Source organism: Oncorhynchus keta, chromosome 11, assembly GCF_023373465.1.
Source record: "Oncorhynchus keta strain PuntledgeMale-10-30-2019 chromosome 11, Oket_V2, whole genome shotgun sequence".
In the NCBI taxonomy this organism is placed as follows: domain Eukaryota; kingdom Metazoa; phylum Chordata; class Actinopteri; order Salmoniformes; family Salmonidae; genus Oncorhynchus; species Oncorhynchus keta.
The window spans coordinates 24,920,409-24,942,071 of NC_068431.1; the positions used below are offsets into that span (position 1 = coordinate 24,920,409).

At 42.8% G+C, this 21,663-nt stretch overlaps 1 protein-coding gene across 2 annotated transcripts in view; it reads left to right on the top strand.

Annotated features, from left to right (window-relative positions):
* The window catches only part of LOC118389967 (endothelial cell-selective adhesion molecule-like), an 87,886-nt gene that overhangs the window by 62,104 nt on the left and 4,119 nt on the right, over positions 1–21,663 (top strand). For both annotated transcript variants that reach the window (XR_004826889.2, XM_035780021.2), the window contains exons 5-6: positions 19,297–19,419; positions 21,377–21,506. Coding sequence is in view for 1 of the 2 variants with exons in the window: in XM_035780021.2 (XP_035635914.1) it covers positions 19,297–19,419; positions 21,377–21,506 (253 nt within the window). In the remaining variant the exon portion in view is untranslated. The remainder of the gene's footprint in view (positions 1–19,296; positions 19,420–21,376; positions 21,507–21,663) is intronic.

Genomic DNA, 21,663 nt, shown 5'->3' on the forward strand with positions numbered 1-21,663 from the left:
CACTACGTACCTGTAAGCAAGAAATATATTGAAAACATTCTTGTTGAGCTTAAAACGGATCAGAACGAAAACATTGAATTTACTTATGGTAAAACGATTGTAAAACTCCACTTTAGACCCACCAAAACCTCTCTACATATATAATATTAGTATTATATATTTTATATACATAACACATCTAAATTAAAATTATGGAACAACGACATCTCGACCCTAACCGGTATGTCACATACTATGTCGATCAAGTGGGTAATGGGTTACCCGGCTATTATGGGTCGCCCACCATGTATGGTTCGGGGATCGGAGGGATATTTCGTAACCTCTTTAGGATGGTTTTACCGTTTATGAAGAGAGGCTTCAGCATAGCCAAACCGCATTTAAAATCAGCAGCGAAAAATATAGTAAGTGAGGTTGTCGCCAATGCGATAACCAGAAGGGCGTCACCAGATGTCGAGAGTCAAGAAGGCTCGGGGTTGATGATGTTGTCTCGAAGACCGAAAAAGAGACCGCCCGGTATAAGACGAAGACTTGCGCCTAAAAAACTGAGGTTAACTGTTAAAAGAAACTCAGTTAGTCAAAGACGGGGTAAAGTGAGGAGGTCTGGACCAAAAACGGTAAAAAGAATACTCTGAAGTATTTTCTAAAAGAACAAGCACCATGGCTCTTTTACACCGCATGTCCTCTGAAGCTATAAAAACAGAGCTCGATCTTTTCACGGCCCCCTTAACCCAACATTCAGTAGAGAGGTCCAGTTATGTGGAGATAGCCCCACTCTCTGCCATTACAGACAACGGCCCCATAGTTTTTCATACCAGGCCACGGTGACAACTATCTGGACCTCAACAATACCTTGGTGCATTTGCGTCTAAAAGTGACCAAAAGAGATGGTACTGATATTGCAAACGATGCCAAAGTGAGTCTCATTAATTACCCAGTGTCCACCATCTTCTCCCAAGTGGATGTGACTTTGGGGGAACGTCTAATCAGTCAAAGCAGTGCCACATATCCCTACCGTGCCATCATGGAATGCTTACTCAACTACTCTGAAGACACTCTCAAGACCCAATTCAGCGCAGGGGTTTTTAGCAAGGATACTGCAGGAGGCTCTATGGAATCGACAGACCCATCCACAGGTGCAAATAAAGGCCTGGCCGCACGGGCTCGCTACTGTCTAGAATCTCGAGAGTTTCATCTGCTAGGCCCTATACACTCTGACATTTTCTTTCAAGAACGTTTACTCTTAAATGCGGTTGATTTAAGACTAAAATTAACCAGGGCCAAGGATGAGTTTTGCCTAATGTCTGCAACGGATGGGGACTTTAGCTTAAAAGTGTTGGGGGCCACGCTTTTTATTTAAAAAGTATCGGTATCTCCGGCAATTCGTCTGGGTCACTCACAGGCTTTGCTGAAAGGAAATGCCCTTTACCCTCTCCAAAGAATTACCATGAAAACCTTTAGCATACCTGTGGGCAGCAGAATCTGCAGTCAAGAAAACCTATTTCTAGGCCCTTTACCGCGATACGTGGTTATAGGTTTGGATGATCACGCCTCCAATACGGGCAGCTTAAATAAAAACCCATTTAATTTTCAACACTTCAATGCAGAGTATGTCGCTCTGTGTCAGGACAGACATCAGGTCCCAGCTAAGGCTTTCCAACCGCAATTTAATAACAACATATCTGTGTGAGAATTTTACAATCTATTCCTGGCTACCGGGAGGCATCTAAAAGATCTCTCTTTACCTATTGACAGAAATGATTTTGCAGAGGGTTACACAATGTATGCTTTCAATTTATCCCCAGATGATGACACCTCAGGAAATCTTTCTGTGGTGTCCCAAGGTAACCTCAGGCTGGAAATGCGTTTCCGTACACCTTTAGCCTGTACCGTTAGCATGATTGTTTATGCCTGCTCTGATTCAATCTTGGAGGTGAATAGCTGAAGACAGGTTTTAGTAGATTATTATTAAGGATCGTTGAGCAAAAGACATGAATACCCAAGAGTTGGAAGGGCTGATGAGCCGACTGATTGGAAAACAATTTTGCGGAGTGTTGGCTTGTGATGAATTACCTATGGAGAAATGGAAGGTGCGGCCTGCAATGTTTATTGTCAATACCCATCCTAAAAACATGCCGGGTGAACATTGGCTAGCTGTGACATTAGAAGAGGAAGGAGGAAGAAAAATCACAACTTTTTTTGATTCCTATGGTTTTTCACATTTCCCCAAATCTATTAAAGAATTTCTGACCAAAAATGGCTCAAAGATATACTACAACATCAAACAGGTGCAAGATACCCTTTCAACGACATGCGGTCAACACTGTGTATTCTACCTATGCCAAAGAGCCCGGGGAGTTTCTTTTGAAGATGTTATGTCTCTTTATAAGGATGATTTAAGAAGTAATGATAAAGTTGTAGCTTGTTTTGTTAGAAGATATCAAGGCGTATGCTCACGCCAAATGTTTCAAGAATGCCACAAATGTTAAATTGCTTATTTATTTTAAATAAAATTTATTGAATTTAATCATAGGCATTCAAAAGTCATTCAAAAGGCTAACCACCCAGAGAGATCGGGATTAGGGAAAGGTCCAGAGGCGTTCAGTGGGGTAAATGGGTTATCGTCATTCATTTCATAAGGATGCGAGGGTTTTGGGGCATCTTTAGGGGTGCTGTATCTCTGTGAAGGTGTGTGTTTTAAAGAGTGAATCTGTTGCCGAATCTTATAGTTGGGTACACCCGAGAGGGGTATGTTGAGGATGGCCAGGGCCTTAAGAAACTGAAGCCACCCTGGAGGTCTGCGGTCATCAGCAACCTTGTGGGCAGATGTGGTACTTTTAAGCAAGTCAAGTATATGTGAACCCTTGACAACCGCACCCTGAAGGATAAACTCTCCTTTGTCATTCCAAGTAGCTGCCCCATTTGAGTCTTTTAGCTTGTTCATAATGTAGCTAACATTTTTCCTGTTACGTGCCGGAACATGGGTTAACAAGTCATGCATAACTTTATCTTCAACAGGCATTTGATCTTCAGACGGTAAGCTCGCAGGTACAGGCATTACAGGGCGTGGCTCTCGCGAGGCTCGTCATCTTTTAAAGGGTCCTGTAGGGAAATAGTTAAATGGCCTGTCTCTCTCTCCCCTTGTTTCACCAAGGACAAATACCTTTGCAAGAGGTTTGTGTATTTTTGGACCTTATCATAGGGGTTCAATCCTTTTTGATTCAAAATATCCTTCATGGCCGTATCCAAATCATTTTCCGCTGTTTGTCTGATATTTTCGGGGGACCCTGCACGTTTTTTAAAGTCTATCCAACTCTTGTTGTGGCACCAGATACATTTTATTGGCCATCACCCTATGTGTTCAACCACCACGTCGGGCTGCAATAAGGCTGGTGATGAAGGGCACGGCTATACTTAGTAAAGGTAGAATAAAACCGCCAGACTGTTGTATGCTATGTCGTTTCTTTTGAAGACTGACCCTTTTATTGGCAAAGAGCTTGATCAAGGTCTTTTGTCTCTTTAATTTTTTCAATTGTGTCAGGGTGAGTGGAATGCGTCCTTTGAGAAGATTCAAAGCAATCTCACATAGGGATAATATGAGATCTGAAGAACAGTGACCCAAGATGGCCTTCCGTTCATTAGATGTAGCCCCAACTAGGCTTCTCAAGAGGGGCAAGTTTCTTTTTAAACGCAGAGACATAGCGGCTAATTTTTTTTTAGGAATGTACGCAGCCGGCCACTCCCACGGGAACAGACCCGTTCGTAGCCTCAGGTGTTCTGGAGTATTTGCTTTTAAATCCACGATTAAATAAGAAAATGGCACTTGGGTAGCGTCCTCGTAGCTCTCCATAAAGTAGGATTTCCTTCCCGGGTACATCTGCTGAGCTAGAGTGTTAATCTGTAGTTTGTCTCTAGGATTTTTGAACAAAACCATGTAATTGGCGTTCAAACTGATGGTGCGGCTATTTTTACCTTGGTGAAACACATTCTGCACCAAGTAAAGCACGGACAGGTTTATATGATGAGTATATTGGGTAAACGCTCGGGCAATTTCGGGATGTTCGCTACCTGCAAATAGCATATCGTCCAAAACCAACAGATTGTTTTTATGAGGAGGTAAAAGTTCATCATCAGACAAGGTATCAGGTATTCCTTCAACAAACTAGATTTTTATTGTCTTCAACAATTCATCATACAGAGGTTGATAACATGAATAACACCACACAACATTATCAGGCTTTTGAGATAACACATGTTCAGAATTCTCTAAAATACTTTTTACAAAACAAGTTTTACCACTATTCGAAGGCCCTGCGATTAAGGCCGAAAATGGTAGTTGCAACCGGGGGTCAAAACCTTCTACAGCAGTCATTATATCTTAAGCTTTAAGACCCCTGTAGCTTGTAGCATAAGTCAGCAGCCAAAGGGGTAATGTGGTCCAGTCAGGCAAAAGCAGTCTCTTGTCATAGACAACCCTGAATCTTTTAGTAAGTGGGGCCTTCCTCAGATGGAAGCCCTTTATTATACCCAACAATCTTTTTGTAGGAGCTCCTAAATCTCAAAGTCACTATTCCTGTCATTTAGGAACCCCCCTCAAACAAGCGTGTGATTGATTCCTAGTTTTTTACACGAGGGGTATTTTTTTCATAGTTTTTTTGAGTCACACCTGACACACTGCGGCCTGTAGCATAAGTCAGTAGCCATAGGGCAATGTGGTCCCGTCAGGCAAAAGCACTCTCTTGTCATAGACAACCCTGAATCTTTTAATGAGTGGGGCATTCCTCAGATGGAAGCCCTTTTTATCCCTAACAATCTTTTTGTAGGAGCTCAAAATCTCCAAGTCACTATTCCTGTCATATAGGAACCCCTCGACCAAGCGTGTGATTGATTCCAAGTTTACACGCTGGGCATTTTCATAGTTTTGAGTCACTCCTTTGGCTTTCAATACCACGTGATTCTTTAGCGTTCTAAAAGCATAGCTTTTGGGCCCACAGGATGACCATTCTGTGATATGGTCACCCTCTGCGAGTTCGCTCGTTAAGCCACCCAGATAGTTGCTGAGTGGGGGGCTCCAATCCCCTGGTTTGCTTACATAGACCACAGAGTCTGTGTCATGGTAAAGCACTCGCCTCTGAAGCTGCACCATGAGCTTGTACAGTTCAAGTCGGCCATAGGCCGTGGTAAATGCTGCAAGAAACACATTTACATTACCCGGGGGTAGAACCCACTTCTTGTTACGTCGCCATTGCACCAAGGCAATGTCTTGACTCAAGAATGAAAAATGTGAAATTTCGTATTGGTCCGAAAAAATGAATTCCAAAAATTATTCAGGGTCTTTAATAATCGACGTTGTTAGCATATTACACCTCTGCGCTAATTTGCCCCAAAGCGAATTTAAGTACAATTTCGACACATTTCGTTTGGTTTTGTTGACCTCTATTCTGTCAGGGTCAAGAAGGATGCCTTCTCTGTCATGATAGTCTTGAATGTACCTGTCTTTACTCTCTTGATCTGTGACCGATGCAGGATAGCCTGAAGCCATTTGCTTACATCTCAAGAAGGTCTTGATGTACTCTTTAAAAAGAGTGTCTGATTTCTTTGAAAAGTTCCATACTTCAAAGATTTTGGCCATACGATACCCCATCTCTAAAGCCTTAGAGAATTCAGCTGTGACCCATACACCTGTCAGTGCTCTTTCTTGATCGGTGTGATCACATGGGTTTTGTTGTATGTTTTCACTGCAGGTGCGACAAAGGGGAAAGAAAAGTTTTCCTTGAGGGCCCCTGTAAGGCAACACAGGTATAAACAAACCCCTTGGAGGGTAGACTGTTGCTTTGATCAGACCAAAATAGTTTTGAGGTAAGTCAAAATCACAATGAATAATTTCAGGATGACCTATAGGATAGCATGAGGAACTCATTACATGCGGATAAAGGGATGTAAAATCTACATAGCCTATTGTCTCGTCGGGTTCCGCTACATACCTCAATGTCAAAGCATTGGTACGGCCGCCATACAAGGCCTGTCTTGGCTCCAGAGGTTCTGGGGTGTCAAAGCTGGAAAGGAATGCTTGAACATGAGGATCAGACTTTTTGAGGGCTGTCCATTCGTGCTCCCACAAAACAACCACTTTTAGGCCGTAAGTAGCCTGTAAAGAAGCAACTTTGTCTTGAAACTCTTGGTACATTTCCCCAAAAGTATTTTGGGATAGGACACACATGTTCTGGGGCACAAAGCAAGATTTGCAACCATGGAAGAAACAACCATTGTACTCATACACGGTCTCAACCCCGTCAATCTGGGTGTAGCCATCTACATGGTAAGAGCCAAATGCCTTCTCCCCTCGATTCAAAGCATGTTGAATAAAAATGTCTTTATCCTGGGCCATATACTCTAGCCATTGAATGGACCCACTAGAGTATGCCTTGAATTGGCGTCGGTAGTTGTCAGGCGAGGGGATCGCTATAGAGGCTGTAGGCAGATAGTGTGTACGGTATGTTTTCATGCATGCCGATGCAATCGTTGTACAACTCCATGGGTCAATACCGGCATCTTTGATTACCTCTTCTCTGAATCTGAGGCATCCTTCACGAATTATAACCACATCATTGTCACAGTATGATTCCATCTCTTTATGGAAATCAAAGGTGCCATGTCTTACTGTCTCATACCAAATCATGAATCTCTCATGCTCTTTGGGAGACATTTGATCACACCCATACATTTCTGGGCTGGGATATGATCCGATATAATGTAGATTCTCCTCAGATGTGAAGAAGTGGGGGAACCAGCCTTTCACAGAGTTTTCAAAACCCAAGGCCTCTGGCATTTGAGCCAATCTCATGGGTAAGAAGCTTAAACTGTCAATGTATCTCTGGTTGAAGGCTGGATCTAGAAAACACAAGATTTTACTACCTTGCGCGATGACCCTGGGGGCCACGCCTTGCTGTATCAAGGGGTTCAGAAGAAGGTAAGAGTCGTAGGCTCTAGCATTGTGCGCTATAAACGTAAAGTTTCGGTACTGTGGTTTTCTAAAATGTTTTAGAAAGAGTAGTGCACAATTGGATCCTTCTGCAGACCACCTTTCCCCCTTGAATGTCATGGTAGATACAAAAATAGGCAAATGATCCCCAGATTGCTGATTTGTCTCAAAATCATAGAACACATATTTCTCTGAGTGTTCATCTTCAGCCAAGGGCTGAATATAACACTCGTGTGGCACTTCTTGAACCACTTCAGCATTTCTGCTTTTCAGAGCCCCTTTACAGATTGGACAATGTATGATTCCACAAACATGTGGTTTAGGGCTATCTATTTTAAGGCTGTAATTGCAATGACATTTTGGGCATGTCTTGTTAATGGCACAAATGCTTACAGATTTACAGGCCTTAGGGTGCCATGTTTAAATTTTGTGTTTATCATAACAGTAGGTCGAACGACATGTGCAATGGCAATCCGCACATGGTGTCAAGTTTAAGGTTTGCATAGGGCACTCTGCATCCTGACATACCGAACAGTTATAACGGCAGGAGTGCCCCCCCTTTCGGGTGTAGCCGGTATGGCAGGATGTACACACATAGGGTGCACCTATGAACGCCTTGATGTTGGTAATGGCATAGTAATGTTCGTTTTGCACATAAAAGTACAGAATCTGAGGGTGCGGTTGGGGGGTGTTTTGGAACTTCAAGAGAGCTGCATTAGCTCTACTGTGGTACAAAACCACAATCTTGATATTCAGAAGGTTTTCAAATTTGACAATGTCTGAGTATGCCACCCCTTCATGTATCCCGAGACCCACCGCCATTTGGATCTCTCTAGCCTTTTGCAATGCCGTCAGATCAGTACATCCGGGGTTAAGTAAATGCGCTAGGCCTATTGCAAAACATAGCTTATTATCGGGATTGTGAACGTTTATGAGGTAGGCCCTTTTATTGCTTATGATTTCTGACTGCATTAGGCTATCAAGCGTCCTTCTCTGCCCACCACCCCCCTGCGGTTGACGTATTATTTGCACTACAAGCTCGAGGGTCCGATCGGCTATGATGGCTAAATTTGACTGAACAAGGCGTTCTACCAGCGCTGTAAATTGTTCAAGATCTGCTTCGCCATTGGGTAAAATAAGAGATACTGTATTATGCAGGCTATCTCCACATATTTCCAACTGTAAGACATCACGAGGTTCGCCATAATCTCTTGCTGTTTCTAACAGGTCATTCAGAGTGTCCATTATCATCATGTAAAATACAGCATAGTCAAGATTCTGATTCACACATAGGAAATTGAAAAACTGTTGAATCTCTGTATTGTTGAATTTATTCCTGTACACAACCCTGACACGTCTATCATGAACATCTGCCGCCAGATTTATTAGACAATTGTCCAATTCCCCAAAAACATCTTGTGGCGTTTCAGACTCTACGGACCTAGGCGTTACTGGTTGTTCTATCGCTGTTGGGGTTGTCGGGGCCGAAATTGTCTGACTCTCGTTCATCCGATTAATTAAGGTTATGAGGGCTTCGGGAATCTGGGATAACATGTTTTCCTCAGACGCCCCTGACTCATTCATACGATTAATCATTTCTAAGAGTTCGGCTGGAATTACATTTACATTTAAGTCATTTAGCAGAATCTGTGTTAATATGCTTTCATCTAACGTTCCTGACTCGTTCATACGTTTAATAACTTCTAGGAGTTCGGCTGGAATCTGGGATAAGAGGCTTTCAACTGTCTCCCCGTGTTGCGTTAGTTCTGCCATTTTTGGATAATTAAGGGTGTTCTTTTTTGGGGGGGGTCTTTCTGTAATGGTTGGTGTTACATGTATGATTTTAGCATCTGTATTTGCATTTTTTAATGGGGTTGCTGTTTAACATGCGTGGAATTGTTCTATGCCAGAATAACATATCGTCTCTGTATTGTCTCTCAATTAAATCCCCCAGTCGTTTGTATAGCAAAACATTCCTCGATTTCAAAGCCCTTGAAAATAATGTGAAAAACCTTTCTTGTTCGGCTGCAGGTACTGAGGCCGTAGAATTGACTGGGTCTATAAGGTTGGCCGCATCACAGAATAGCTGGTCTTCAACATCTGACATGTCATTAAAAACAGGTCTCTCGGGTGTTTCATCGGGAATGCTCGGGGCGCCGGAATCCCCCAGCTCTAGATGTATGTGGTCGTCTGTGCCGTTTTTCGCCGGGGCGGAGTCTGAATGAAAATAATACATACATAATTATGTTATTAGATATAATATACATATATATATATATATATGTTAGCTACATACAAATGTCAAATACCTTTTCCTTTATAATAATATATATTAACAATACATAGTTAAAATACCTCGGCTTTTTTGGCGCTTGTTGTGATGAATCGCCGAAACCGGGGGTGTGTGACTTTTTCCCTCTAGCGTTCCAGATTCTGCTGGGCCTGTCTCCGGACAGTCTGAAAAAACATTATTTGTCCTTGTTTTAACATAGGCTGTCAACAGATCTATAACTAATAAAAAGGCTTATAACTAATAACCAAACTGTATAATGGTCTCATACCGGGCCCCTGGAGCGCCTGCTCGTGAAGCAGCAAGTTCCCGGCCCAACAGTAGTTTTCGGGTGGGCTTGATTCAGAGCAATGTATTTCGGCAATCACGGCTCTTTGCCTGTTGCTGTCTGGAATATTTCGTGCGGGGGTCGATGTTCCCTGGATTCGCGGTGAGTTTGAAAAATCGCTCGTACAGAACGGTAGAATTGCATCAAAGTCCTGCGTGTCAGATGTCCATAACGCATCCTTTATCATTCCTGGCTGTATGTCGGCTGTAAATACATAAAAAACATTTTTTTTTTAAATAGTACACCCTATTTTTTAATGTTTATATATAAATATTCTTGGGTATGTATTTAATTATAAGGACTTACAACGAAAAAAGGCCTCTGGTGATTGCCTGCCAGACTTTTGCGCCTGTGAACCACCCTCATGTTGTTCCAGATCAGGTAAATCGCGTAAAAGCTGCTTAAATGTCGGGGAGCCTAGACACCATTAGACAATATTAACAGTTATACGCTATATCTACACTTTTTACATTTTTTTTTAACTATATTGGCCTTTTGGCCTGAAATACCCAAATAACTCGGGGTTAATATTCCAATAATATTCAAACAAATCTTAAAATATGTTTTTCATTTACTCACCTCCAGAAATACCCATTATGCGAGATTCACTTATTCCGAATATTATTATTATTATTTTTTAATCTGTCCGTGCAGTTCAATATTCGGGCCTGTATTTTGCGCTAAAGCAATGCTAACAATGTTAAAAATAGTTCTGTCCCTAACTATCTAAAAGTACGGAATGAGTTTTTGCGAGATGTATGCTACACCCCAACCCCTGTATGTCGGTTTTAGAGCCCCCAAAAGGCTTTGAATTCAAAGTACCGTTCTGTCTGCATTGGGTTTGCTAGAATCCCTGTGTGTTGATTAGATATCAGTATTTAACCCGGGCTGTAGGCCTATATCTTGACAGGCCATATGACGGATAATGTAAACCTTGGTTTCAAACGATTCTCTACAGATAGAGCTCTGGGATCCCGGGGTGAACCCCACCACCTTAGGATTTATGTAACACACACACAGCCACACACACACACACACGTCTGTTGCTACGCCCCAAGACCACTCACACACACCCACACCCCTGATTCTATTTTACTTCGCGACAGAGCTGGAAGACGTTGTTAAATAGGCTTTTCCCATAGTTAAAGGGTGAGATACCGTTTTTTAAAATTCCTTTTATTGAATTCCAAAATATTTCGTACAACCTTTAAGACATGTTTGAATTAAGTAACACATTTGAATAATGTGTTTTATGTAAAAATAAAAACCTTGGAGGCCGGTCTTTGTACATTATTACAAACTTTAATAAAACGTAATGTTCATAACATACCATGTAGGAATAGACTATAAAATAATACATGTTTTTTCAGATCTTACAGTTGTCTGCGCCAGACCCTAGCGTGAGAGAAAAGAGCGCTACCCCTTAGTTAAATGGGGGCTATACATTTAAAATAATTAACACCTACATTTTAACACACGTTATAATTCAATTCAAATCAAATCAAATCAAATCAAATTTATTTATATAGCCCTTCGTACATCAGCTGATATCTCAAAGTGCTGTACAGAAACCCAGCCTAAAACCCCAAACAGCAAACAATGCAGGTGTAAAAGCACGGTGGCTAGGAAAAACTCCCTAGAAAGGCCAAAACCTAGGAAGAAACCTAGAGAGGAACCGGGCTATGTGGGGTGGCCAGTCCTCTTCTGGCTGTGCCGGGTAGAGATTATAACAGAACATGACCAAGATGTTCAAATGTTCATAAATGACCAGCATGGTCGAATAATAATAAGGCAGAACAGTTGAAACTGGAGCAGCAGCACAGTCAGGTGGACTGGGGACAGCAAGGAGCCTTCATGTCAGGTAGTCCTGGGGCACGGTCCTAGGGCTCAGGTCAGTTGAAACTGGAGCAGGAGCATGGCCAGGTGGACTGGGGACAGCAAGGAGTCCTCATGTCAGGTAGTCCTGGGACATGGTCCTAGGGCTCAGGTCCTCTGAGAGAGAGAAAGAAAGAGAGAAGGAGAGAATTAGAGAACGCACACTTAGATTCACACAGGACACCGAATAGGACAGGAGAAGTACTCCAGATATAACAAACTGACCCTAGCCCCTGACACATAAACTACTGCAGCATAAATACTGGAGGCTGAGACAGGAGGGGTCAGGAGACACTGTGGCCCCATCCGAGGACACCCCCGGACAGGGCCAAACAGGAAGGATATAACCCCACCCACTTTGCCAAAGCACATCCCCCACACCACTAGAGGGATATCTTCAACCACCAACTTACCATCCTGAGACAAGGCCGAGTATAGCCCACAAAGATCTCCGCCACGGTACAACCCAAGGGGGGCAACCCAGACAGGCCGACCACAACAGTGAATCAACCCACCCAGGTGACGCACCCCCCCAGGGACGGCACGAGAGAGCCCCAGCAAGCCAGTGACTCAGCCCCGTAACAGGGTTAGAGGCAGAGAATCCCAGTGGAAAGAGGGGAACCGGCCAGGCAGAGACAGCAAGGGCGGTTCGTTGCTCCAGAGCCTTTCCGTTCACCTTCCCACTCCTGGGCCAGACTACACTCAATCATATGACCCACTGAAGAGATGAGTCTTCAGTAAAGACTTAAAGGTTGAGACCGAGTTTGCGTCTCTGACATGGGTAGGCAGACCGTTCCATAAAAATGGAGCTCTATAGGAGAACGCCCTGCCTCCAGCTGTTTGCTTAGAAATTCTAGGGACAATTAGGAGGCCTGCGTCTTGTGACCGTAGCGTACGTGTAGGTATGTACGGCAGGACCAAATCAGAGAGGTAGGTAGGAGCAAGCCCATGTAATGCTTTGTAGGTTAGCAGTAAAACCTTGAAATCAGCCCTTGCTTTGACAGGAAGCCAGTGTAGAGAGGCTAGCACTGGAGTAATATGATCAAATTTTTTGGTTCTAGTCAGGATTCTAGCAGCCGTATTTAGCACTAACTGAAGTTTATTTAGTGCTTTATCCGGGTAGCCGGAAAATAGAGCATTGCAGTAGTCTAACCTAGAAGTGACAAAAGCATGGATTAATTTTTCTGCATCATTTTTGGACAGAAAGTTTCTGATTTTTGCAATGTTACGTAGATGGAAAAAAGCTGTCCTCGAAATGGTCTTGATATGTTCTTCAAAAGAGAGATCAGGGTCCAGAGTAACGCCGAGGTCCTTCACAGTTTTATTTGAGACGACTGTACAACCATTAAGATTAATTGTCAGATTCAACAGAAGATCTCTTTGTTTCTTGGGACCTAGAACAAGCATCTCTGTTTTGTCCGAGTTTAATAGTAGAAAGTTTGCAGCCATCCACTTCCTTATGTCTGAAACACAACTTCTAGCGAGGGCAATTTTGGGGCTTCACCATGTTTCATTGAAATGTACAGCTGTGTGTCATCCGCATAGCAGTGAAAGTTTACATTATGTTTTCGAATAACATCCCCAAGAGGTAAAATATATAGTGAAAACAATAGTGGTCCTAAAACAGAACCTTGAGGAACACCGAAATGTACAGTTGATTTGTCAGAGGACAAACCATTTACAGAGACAAACTGATATCTTTCCGACAGATAAGATCTAAACCAGGCCAGAACTTGTCCGTGTAGACCAATTTGGGTTTCCAATCTCTCCAAAAGAATGTGGTGATCGATGGTATCAAAAGCAGCACTAAGGTCTAGGAGCACGAGGACAGATGCAGAGCCTCGGTCCGATGCCATTAAAATGTCATTTACCACCTTCACAAGTGCCGTCTCAGTGCTATGATGGGGTCTAAAACCAGACTGAAGCATTTCGTATACATTGTTTGTCTTCAGGAAGGCAGTGAGTTGCTGCGCAACAGCCTTCTCTAAAATCTTTGAGAGGAATGGAAGATTCGATATAGGCCGATAGTTTTTATATTTTCTGGGTCAAGGTTTGGCTTTTTCAAGAGAGGCTTTATTACTGCCACTTTTAGTGAGTTTGGTACACATCCAGTGGATAGAGAGCCGTTTATTATGTTCAACATAGGAGGGCCAAGCACAGGAAGCAGCTCTTTCAGTAGTTTAGTTGGAATAGGGTCCAGTATACAGCTTGAAGGTTTAGAGGCCATGATTATTTTCATCATTGTGTCAAGAGATATAGTACTAAAACACTTGAGCGTCTCTCTTGATCCTAGGTCCTGGCAGAGTTGTGCAGACTCAGGACAACTGAGGTTTGGAGGAATACGCAGGTTTAAAGAGGAGTCCGTAATTTGCTTTCTAATAATCATAATCTTTTCCTCAAAGAAGTTCATGAATTTATCACTGCTAAAGTGAAAGTCATCCTCTCTTGGGGAATGCTGCTTTTTAGTTAGCTTTGCCACAGTATCAAAAAGGAATTTCGGATTGTTCTTATTTTCCTCAATTAAGTTAGAAAAATAGGACGATCGAGCAGCAGTAAGGGCTCTTCGGTACTGCACGGTACCGTCCTTCCAAGCTAGTCGGAAGACTTCCAGTTTGGTGTGGCGCCATTTCCGTTCCAATTTTCTGGAAGCTTGCTTCAGAGCTCGGGTATTTTCTGTGTACCAGGGAGCTAGTTTCTTATGAGACATTTTTTTAGTTTTTAGGGGTGCAACTGCATCTAGGGTATTGCGCAAGGTTAAATTGAGATCCTCAGTTAGGTGGTTAACGGATTTTTGTCCTCTGGCGTCCTTGGGTAGGCAGAGGGAGTCTGGAAGGGCATCAAGGAATCTTTGTGTTGTCTGTGAATTTATAGCACGACTTTTGATGTTCCTTGGTTGGGGTCTGAGCAGATTATTTGTTGCAATTGCAAACGTAATAAAATGGTGGTCCGATAGTCCAGGATTATGAGGAAAAACATTAAGATCCACAACATTTATTCCATGGGACAAAACTAGGTCCAGCGTATGACTGTGACAGTGAGTGGGTCCAGAGACATGTTGGACAAAACCCACTGAGTCGATGATGGCTCCAAAAGCCTTTTGGAGTGGGTCTGTGGACTTTTCCATGTGAATATTAAAGTCACCAAAGATTAGAATATTATCTGCAATGACTACAAGGTCTGATAGGAATTCAGGGAACTCAGTGAGAAACGCTGTATATGGCCCAGGAGGCCTGTAAACAGTAGCTATAAAAAGGGATTGAGTAGGCTGCATAGATTTCATGACTAGAAGCTCAAAAGACGAAAACGTCATTTTTTTTTTTTTTGTAAATTGAAATTTGCTATCGTAAATGTTAGCAACACCTCCGCCTTTGCGGGATGCACGGGGGATATGGTCACTAGTGTAGCCAGGAGGTGAGGCCTCATTTAACACAGTAAATTCATCAGGCTTAAGCCATGTTTCAGTCAGGCCAATCACATCAAGATTATGATCAGTGATTAGTTCATTGACTATAATTGCCTTTGAAGTAAGGGATCTAACATTAAGTAGCCCTATTTTGAGATGTGAGGTATCATGATCTCTTTCAGTAATGACAGGAATGGAGGTGGTCTTTATCCTAGTGAGATTGCTAAGGCGAACACCGCCATGTTTAGTTTTGCCCAACCTAGGTCGAGGCACAGACACGGTCTCAATGGTGATAGCTGAGCTGACTACACTGACTATGCTAGTGGCAGACTCCACTATGCTGGCAGGCTGGCTAATAGCCTGCTGCCTGGCCTGCACCCTATTTCATTGTGGAGCTAGAGGAGTTAGAGCCCTGTCTATGTTGGCAGATAAGATGAGAGCACCCCTCCAGCTAGGATGGAGTCCGTCACTCCTCAGCAGGTCAGGCTTGGTCCTGTTTGTGGGTGAGTCCCAGAAAGAGGGCCAATTATCTACAAATTCTATCTTTTGGGAGGGGCAGAAAACAGATTTCAACCAGCGATTGAGTTGTGAGACTCTGCTGTAGAGCTCATCACTCCCCCTAACTGGGAGGGGGCCAGAGACAATTACTCGATGCCGACACATCTTTCTAGCTGATATGCACGCAGAAGCTATGTTGCGCTTGGTGATCTCTGACTGTTTCATCCTAACATCGTTGGTGCCGACGTGGATAACAATATCTCTATACTCTCTACACTCGCCAGTTTTAGCTTTAGCCAGCACCATCTTCAGATTAGCCTTAACGTCGGTAGCCCTGCCCCTGATAAACAGTGTATGATCGCTGGATGATTCGCTTTAAGTCTAATACTGCGGGTAATGGAGTCGCCAATGACTAGAGTTTTCAATTTGTCAGAGCTAATGGTGGGAAGCTTCGGCGTCTCAGACCCCGTAACGGGAGGAGTAGAGACCAGAGAAGACTCGGCCTCTGACACCGACCCGCTGCTTAATGGGGAAAACCGGTTGAAAGTTTCTGTCTGCTGAATGAGCGACACCGGTTGAGCGTTCCTACAGCATTTCCTTCCAGAAACCGTGAGAAAGTTGTCCGGCTGCGGGGACTGTGCCAGGGGATTTATACTACTATCTGCACTTACTGGTGGCACAGACGCTGTTTCATCCTTTCCTACACTGAAATTACCCTTGCCTAACGATTGCGTCTGAAGCTGGGCTTGCAGTACAGCTATCCTCGCCGTAAGGCGAGCACAGCGGCTGCAATTAGAAGGCATCATGTTAATGTTACTACTTAGCTTCGGCTGTTGGAGGTCCTGACGAATCGTGTCCAGATAAAGCGTCCGGAGTGAAAAAGTTGAGGAAAAAATAAATATATGAACGGTAATTAAAAAGTGAAACCCGTAAAGTTGTCAGGTAGCAAAATAGGTTGGCAACAAAACGCACAGCAATTCGAAAACAAGCCTGCAAGTTGTGACCGGAAATGACGTCCATAATTCAACATTTATTACTATTTCTTACAGATATAGGGGTCCTGTTAGCCCTGAACATTATCCGTTTCCAATTCCCCATCGCAAAGTCTTTTCCGCGCTCCGTTGAAGCTCTCTCCACTTTCCTGCCAGGGAAAGATCCGCCTTCGAACTTGTTGTTGTTCCGGGGTATGTCTCAACGATAACCTCGGCCATCGCCGTAATTGTTCACGATTTTCGAAAAGACTGTCCAGCTTATTCATCAGGGTTCGGAAAATGTGGTAATCGCGCCATTTAAAACTGAACATTATTTGAAAACAATTTACATCCTTGCATGCTTTGGAGGATACATATGAACTGACCGTTTTCGTAGCATTTAACCTGTCAAATTGCTCACATGCTAAAATTGTCACTCTGGAGTCCGGGGTATACCCCACGGAAGTGACTCTCAGAGCCATTAGATCCTTTCGTCCCCAGACTTGTTCTTCCAACGCATATCCCGGCAGCCTTGAAGCACTCAGGACTCATTCCATTTGACACAAAGCTAGCCTTATTTTAAGCCATTCTCGCATCCTTAGCGCTGGAGAAAAACTCTCGGGTTCTGCACTATAAAAGGGTTGGGACACGCTGTCTGTGAATATCTTAACCGTAGATTCCTCCGGGTTGAATATGTACGAAATATGTCCCTCGCTTGTACACAAAAATCCGTTAAAACATTCGGAAGCCTCAACCAAAATATCCTCCAGGCTTTTGGCGTTGGATTCATGACGTGAGCTACAGAGCACTCCGAGAATTCCCCTTGTAGACATATTTTAGATGTTTAATATTCAGGTCTTAAAAAATGGCTTGTTCTGGACATTTATAAAGCCTAGGCCCCAAATACATAACCCTGGACATTCCTGCTTCATAGATAACAACCATAAGGGAGATAAAACTGGGTGTACGGTCGCAAAATTTCAAACACTCAAACAACACCCTCCCCAGTTCAACCAGCCCCCCTAGACATCAAACAACAGACCTACTTCAAAGCATAACATAGAACTATAAAAAAACACACACCCTCTAACACATGACCACACGAACAGGGGGGCCGGGGCGGGGGCACATATTTAAACATGCACGCGTCATCATGACGTATGGTAATCAATCAATCATTTTGACCCGTGCCGTATCCTATCTCTCTCCTCATAACTGTCATTGTTCTGTTTTTGTTTTGACTTGGAGATTTAGGGGTTAATCTGTTTTGGATGAGATTGAAGCACACAAGGTTGCATCCTAATGTGACTGCTCAAATCCACTTTTTTCCCAAACCCATAGTCAGTGTTCCCATACTTAGATAATGTATTTCCTGTCATTTATGGGGTGCAAGAATTGGATAAATATCCCACATTGTTTGGTACATTTGAATTTTCTGGTTCGTGGTGATTTAATGATGAGGAAAAACAGCATATAATCAATGCACAGTTTCCATATAAGGACAGCCGCAGAAGTGGCAGGACTGACGATGCTGTCCTAATATGGACACTATGGGTGTCAGTGGAGGCTCCTCAGAGGAGTAAGGGGAGGACCATCCTTAGTGAATTTCATAAAAATAGTGAAACATTAAGTTACCCTTTTTAGATAACACTATACTACATATATTCACGTCACCAAATAATTTATTAAAACACACTGTTTTGCAATGAAGGTCTATAGTAGCGTCAACATCACTCTGTAGGGTAGCACCATGGTGTAGCCAGTGGACAGCTCCTTTCTGCCCTCTGGGTACATTGACTTCAATACAAAACCTAGGAGGCTCATGGTTCTCACCCCCTTCCATAGACTTACACATTAATTATGACAACTTCCGGAGGACATCCTTCAACCTATCAGAGCTCTTGCATGAACTGACATGTTGTCTACCCAATTTTAAAGATCAGTGAATTAATGTAGTGCTGAAAGCATAAGCTACAGCTAGCATTGCAGTGCATAAAATGTGAGTCGTTGACTCAGAGAGAAGACAATAATTTAACAGTTTTGAACAAATTGAATTTATTAAAAAATGAAGGAGAAGCGAGAGATTTTGTTTTTACTTTCACTTAGCTAGCGAATTCAGCAAGCTAATTTCGCATACTCAAAGTCCCGGCTCCCACAGTGAGGGATGCTATGTTAGCTAGCTGGCTATGGCTATCCAACACTGGAACTCTTCCAAGTAAACGTAAGCTTTTGGTTTTATTAATTTATTGCCACGAGACCCACCTGTGTAACTGCTTACTGCTGACTGTACACTGTACTGCATGATTGCATGTGGTTTACTAGAGCATTCGTTTTAGTAGCTATGTTGACTGACGTTAATATGGTGACAACGACAGGCTGTTTATAGTGGTTATAATATGAAGATTTGGCTTGGAAATGTTTTTTTCCCGGCTGGTCACGGAAAGCTGATGTGTTGTGCACTGAAGTCCACAAGCGAATTGAATAGGTAAGAGAAGGAATAAAACGACCAAAGGGAATTATGCTGTCATGTGACTGCTATGAAAGTGAACTGTGTTTGCATGTGATCAGGGGTGTTAACATACCTGAATTTGTCCAATAGAAAATCTAGTTTGCACACCCTAGATCAGCTAGATACAGGGAAAAGTGCAAAGTGGTGTTGAATGAGTCAATGGTCTGTCACCTTGATTTCTCAAATGTACCTCGACCTGTGCACCTACCTATGTTGTAAACTTTTTAATTCATAGGCTAGGTTGTAGCAACCTCATGATAGGTATAGGGAAAATGAGTGTCATGTAGAAGCCTAAACCTATCGATGTTACGTTGAGCTGGGTGAATGGAATATGAATGACAGTCATCCAATATGCTGTAATAGAAATAAGGCCATGCTTATACAAATAATCATCCTCCCTGAATGGCACGACCACCACTGATGGGGTTATGTGTGTGTTACAGATGAGAAGACAGGTACCCTGAAGCTGAGCAACCTGAGCAGCAACATGTCGGGGAAGTACGTGTGTTTGGCCAGCAACACGGCCGGCACAAAGAGATGCTACATCAACCTGGAGGTCATCACCTGTACGTACTTTTATAGTGCAACACTGGACACACACGACTCACTATACACTATGTGGGCCAGTCAGAATGTAGAGAAATGTGCTTCCTAAAACAGTTGGCACCTGGTACGTGAAACGGCTTTGAAAACCAGAGCATGCAGATATCCAGAGTAAGTCATTAAGAATGCATTTTAATTGGGACTGATTCACTGCCCTCACTTAAATGGAGTGTTCCTTCATTTAATGTGCACTTAAAAAAACAAATGATAGTCACACTAAGTGCAAACCAGATGGGATGGCGTATCGCTGCAGAACACTGTGGTAGCCATGCTGGGTAATTGTGCCTTGAATTCTAAATAAATCAGTGTCACCAGCAAAGCATCATTACACCACCACCTCCATGCTTCACAGTGGGACCCACACATGCGGAGATCCGGTCACCTACTCTGCGTCTCACAAAGACAAGGCGGTTGGAAAGAATCTCAAATTTGGACTCATCAGACCAAAGGACAGATTTTCACTGGTCTAATGTCCATTGCTTGTGTTTTGTGGCCAAAGCAAGTCTCTTCTTCTTATTGGTGTCCTTTTAGTAGTGGTTTCTTTGCAGCAATTCGACCATGAGGGTCTGATTCACGCAGTCTCTTTTGAACAGTTGATGATGTGTCTGTTACTTGAACTCTGTGAAGCATTTATTTGGGCTGCAATTTCTGAGGCTGGCAGCTCTCTAATGAACTTATCCTCTGCAGCAGAAGGAATTCTGAATTCTTTCCTGTAGCGGTCGTGAGAGCCACTTTCATCATAGTGCTTGATGTTTTTTGACACTGCACTTGAAACTTATAAAGATGTTGAAATTTTACGGATTGACTGACCTTCATGTCTTAAAGTAATGATGGTCTGTCTTTTCTCTTTGCTTATTTGAGCTGTTCTTGCCATAATATGGACTTGCTATTTTATCAAATAGGGCTATTTTACCAAATAGGGCTATTTTACCAAATAGGGCTATTTTACCAAATAGGGCTATTTTACCAAATAGGGCTATTTTACCAAATAGGGCTATTTTACCAAATAGGGCTATCTTCTGTATACCACCCCTACCTTGTCACAACTGATTGGCTCAAACGCATTAAGAAGGAAAGAAATTACACAAATTAACTTTTAACAAGGCACACCTGTTAATTGAAATCCTTTCCTGGTGACTACCTCATGAAGCTGATTGAGAGAATGACAAGTGTGTGCAAAGCTGTCAAGGCAGGGTGGTGTACTTGGCAGAGTCTAAAATATGAAATACATTTTGATTTAAGACTTTTTGGTTACTACATGATTCCATATGTGTTATTACATAGTTTTGATGTCTTCAGTATTATTCCACAATGTAGAAAATAGTACAAATAAACCCTTTTAATGAGTACGTGTGTCAACTTTTGACTGGTACTATATCCACACACACACACGGTGTGTCTGTGTCAATTCCTACGCGTGGTAGCTATCGCTTTCTGTTATCTATTACCACCTAACATTTCTTTCCTTAGTTTGCTGGGAGACTACAGTATAAAATAGGACAAAAAATGCAATTAAGCTTCTTTAAAGGAAACCTCAATTTGGTGGAAAAGGGACCTTGGTTGGTGCTACTCTGTTAATTAAATTGACATTTAATTTAGAGGATTGTCTTTTCTGTCTGTACGTTCTTATCTTTACATTGCCACAAAGACAGATCTCTGCCCAGTCATTGAAAAAGACTGAACAGTCACAGGCTGCTGTACATGTACTGTTGGGTTAAGAGAGCTGGGTATTGTGTGAATGTAAGAACAAAACTAATACAAATAACATGATGCTGCTGTAGTTTTATTATCTTTTGGAACACAAAGGCTTAATTACTACAGCATCTAAACAGTGTATTTATTTAATTTCCCCTGGAGAGTGAAGTACTATACCACAGATCTGTAGTGCAAGTGTGTTTTTAATGTTGTGTGTTTCCCCAGCGACCAACGCAGGGATGATTGCTGGGGCCACGGTGGGCTCGGTGCTGGGCTTAACCTTCATCATCCTCTTCCTCGTTGGTCTCCTGAGGAGAAGGAGAGACTCTGAGGAGGACCTGGCCAATGACATCAAGTTAGATTCACCTTTGTGTGTGTGTGTGTGTGTGTGTGTGTGTGTGTGTGTGTGTGTGTGGTGATCGATGTGCACATATTAGTATACCATACAAAGAACATACCGTATGTATACTGTTATATACCTGTGACATGAAGGTGTGCGTATGCCAAATGGA